The 3,811-nt window shown below is 41.8% G+C and overlaps 1 protein-coding gene across 1 annotated transcript in view; it reads left to right on the top strand.

Moving 5' to 3' along the window:
• LOC103773229 (CLIP-associating protein 1-like) overlaps positions 1–3,767 on the top strand; it is a gene marked incomplete at its 3' end in the record, with an annotated part of 11,011 nt that extends 7,244 nt beyond the window's left edge. The window contains exon 2 of the mRNA XM_008940591.1: positions 3,689–3,767. Within this exon, the coding sequence (XP_008938839.1) occupies positions 3,689–3,767 (79 nt within the window). The remainder of the gene's footprint in view (positions 1–3,688) is intronic.
• Between the last annotated feature and the right edge of the window lie 44 nt (positions 3,768–3,811).

The following is a 3,811-nucleotide window of genomic DNA, read 5'->3' as shown; positions in this document are numbered from 1 at the left end:
TGCATTTTTGGCTGCTGTCAGCAGAGGCAGCTGCCCAACTGCTGCTGAGTGGGAGGATTGCAGCGCTGCGTTTTCTTGTACGTGGGAGAAAGGAGGTTGAGGATGACCTGGCTTGGACTCAAAAAACATCTGTGTTGAAGAGAAGACCAAAGAAAATGAAAACTTCCTTCTGCCCATGGAGCCAAGGGTGGATGCTGGAATCTGCAGGCTTTTGGGTGAAGGGAAGGAATGGAATATGGGTGCATGTCGGTGATGTGGAGAGGATTGGAGTGGGAAATGGATAAGGGAACAAAAAGTGATGGAATATCCTGTGAAATCAAAGGGAAGAGGTGTATTGAGGGAGACCAATAAAAAGAACTAGGAGTAAGGGATGTCAAGAGCTGAAGCAGAAGAGACTGTGTGTATGCAGGTGGTTTTGTTTGATGTTGAGCTGCCTGCAGAGTGCTTGAGATGATGTGTTGGCCTGTGTTCCAGGCCAACAGTGATGAGAAGAACAGAAAAACCTCCTGATGCTCTTGCCTGTGTCTTGTTCCAGCATTGCAGTGCCAGGACAATAGCTGTTCTGGCAGGGCGTAGTTGTTTGGCATGGTGCTTGGTGTTTGTCAGAGGGTTGTTAGTGATACCACAACTGTCCCCATGGTGATGAGGAGTCCAGTGCCTTAACTCCATTCTTTTGGAGTTGCAGGTAATGACCTCCATAATTCCTCCATTAGATCCTCATGACTAGTTTGCAGATTGTGATCTGCAGAATCCATATTTCCATATACAGTTCAGGGATCCTATGATGAAATCTGAGCATATGCATATTAAGGTCATTTGGCAACTTACATAACAAGAGGTGGTTTCCTGGCAGTCTCCTGCCTGTAGATGTCCCCCACAGGGATGGGAAATGAGTTGCAGTGAGAACAGTAAGCACGCATGGCTACCCAGGTATGGTTTGGAGAACAGCATTTCTTCTCCCAGCAGATAGTTAGATGCCTGGAAGTTGTCCACTGAAGAGCAGTGGCAGTGCTGGAAAGAGGATGTAGAAGGAGAGCTGGAGAAGGAACAAGGTGCAGAGCAAAAAGTAGGCTCAATTCCTAATCACTGCCTCAGATCATACTCACTTTTTGGGTTGGAGTATCTTGATTTCACTAACTAGTCTGGTCCTCTCCAGAACAGGTAAAACATTTCTCAGGTGGGTTGTCAGTTTTGTTATAACCTGAGTAGTCACAGATGCTCCTGAACACTGTCTTGTTAAAGAGCAGCTCAACAACTCCACAGCTCCAGTTCAAATAAGCCAAAATTTCTTTTCCACTGTGAACCTCAAGAGCAGTGTTTAACCACGTCAAACAATAGTGAGCTGATGAATCAGTCTCCACATACAAAGGCTCTTTCTAGGCAGCAGGCAAAAAGCTTAATGAATGCAGAGTAAGAAACAGATCCAATGATTTTTTTGTTTAATCCCAGAAGAAACAGATCCCTTACTGAAGCTGGTGGGGAAAGAGCCATGATGCTGGTGAGAGGTGTTAGGTTGGTGATGGAGAGCCTGTGTTGGTACATGGGCCCATGCAATGCCTGAGAGCTTGGAGCCTTTTTCTTGCACATCAGCTCTGCCTTGGCTTGTGGGTTTTATTTTATTTTTAATGCTGCTCATGTGAGCCCCTATCAATTGTTAAGGACTCCTTCCAAAGGGCTGCTTGAATACTGCATGGATGATACCTACCAGGAGATGCTGAAACTCAGAACATAGTGTACCAGAGCAGAGAAATGCTGAGACTGAGGTACAAAAGCAGAAAGAGGTGGTTTATCTGGTACACTCTGCAGGGGTGTGCTTCAGCTGACTTGGTTTGAAATGTGGGATGAGGAGCCTGTTCTGTAGCTCCAGCAGGTTCCCATTACTTTGAGCCTGAGGTCACATTGTGCTTGCTCACTCTGCAGATATCATGACACTTAATACCTGTCATCTTTTCAGGGTTGCAGGTCATAGAGGACCTTGTATGAGCTAAAGAATTAACTATCATGTTGTAGGTTGAGGATGGCTCCTTGAAAACAATAGTATCCTGCTCACTTAGCTCTTATCTAAAGGTTCTTATTAAATAGTTGTTAGAGGTGAGAATTTCACAGCAGCATGTGTTCCTTTTGCATTTCTTAAAGCCAGGGTTAGTCTCATATTTTGTTCTGACTTAAAAAGGTAACTTTAGCCAGCTTCACTTCATCCCAGGGAGTCTGGACGACACATTTCCATACAACACAGACATCACAAGGCAAAACTACTGGTCCGGATATTTAAATTTCCAGTATTTACTAAAGAGGCTTTTGCAGACTAATGATGAAGTAGAACCCCTGCTGCATTCATTAAACAAATCTTTGATAGTTAGAAAGAGCCAACCCCATACTGACAACTGCTTGAATGGTTAGCTGAGATAAATGTGACCTGTATCATCAGAGGTGATTAAAATTCACCCCTCATGTCTAGTGTAGTTTGACAATCTGGAAAAGATCATCAAAGGGAAGAGCTTTTGGGATGGGAAACCTTCATGTTGCCATAAAAGCTGATTCTACATTTTTTTTTTGTGTGTCAGTTATCAGTTGGAGTATTCTGAAGGTGCAGATGCACTCACTTGGTGTTCATAACAAACTATTATAGGAAATAAAAAAGGAAGTTTTATGCAGGATATTTCCTGGTGTATCAGTATGCAGGATAGTTCAGGGTGGGGAAAAAAGTTCTGGCTTATTAAAACAGTTTAACTCATCATTTCTGATGTTGTTTTTGTTTCTAAGTAGACAGATTTTTGTCCTCTCATGTAGTTTCTGTTCATAGATGGGAACTTCCTCACCATCCCAGTAGTATTTTGAACTTCCTTTTGCTTTCGGATTGATTTCTGCTTGTTTTTAATGAACAAATGAAGAAAAATAAAACTTGCCCTGCTTAAAAAGCAGGTGGACACATAGTGTGGTCTGAGCTGCCAGGACAGCCTGTATTAGCTCCTCTCCTGTTTTCTTTTGGGAGCTGGGGAAGCAATGTAGTGACCTCAGTAGATGTGTTAAGGAGCCAGACTGAAGTAAGCTCATAGCAGCTGGGAAACTGGTTAAACCAGGGCTTTGGTCATTTTCCAGTTCCTCCCTCCCTTTTTCTCTTTAATTTTTTTTTTTTTTTAAGGCATTCTGTTTTGTTTCTTTCAGCTTAGAAACCTGGTAGATGAGGTCAGGCCTAAAGCTTTGCTGATACCTCTTTGGAAGGAATTTTGATTTTCAGTTAATACTGAGTTAGACCTTTAAGACATCTTTTCAAGGGACAGGACTGCAGTCCTGATGTAGGACCCAGACAGGAAAAAAAGCCCAGGAGCTTCTTCCAACTCCTGAGTCCTCATAATTGTTCATTTGAATGTTTATCATTTGTAATTCAAAATATGAAACCCTTGTTCTAATCCTTATTTTCTGTCTGGTTTAATACAAGTACTGAAAAATCTGAACTGCTCTGACGTATAAATACCCTCAATCCAATCCAAATATATTCTATTAACTTTGTCTTAATGAAAGCTTCCAAGGAATTAGCTCTCTAATTGGAATTTGATATTATTTTTAGATTATATTTCGATTAAGATGCAGTCTTCCAGTATACATGCTGAAAATGTCTAACTACTTCAAAATATATTCCAAAGAATTCTTCAGTGATGTCTCTTCTCCAATGCTTTTGTTTCAACAGGTAGCATTGCTGGGATTAGATGTTCTAGGTGCCTTCGTCGACAGACTATCAGGACGCTTTAAAGCCTATATAGGAACTGGTAAGTGAAATAGACCTTTCTTTTTCTGAAGACCAAAAAGTAAA

Source organism: Merops nubicus, unplaced genomic scaffold, assembly GCF_000691845.1.
Source record: "Merops nubicus isolate BGI_N331 unplaced genomic scaffold, ASM69184v1 scaffold28965, whole genome shotgun sequence".
In the NCBI taxonomy this organism is placed as follows: Eukaryota; Metazoa; Chordata; class Aves; order Coraciiformes; family Meropidae; genus Merops; species Merops nubicus.
Note: the sequence above shows the minus strand (reverse complement) of the source record. Positions and strands in the feature narration are given on the sequence as shown.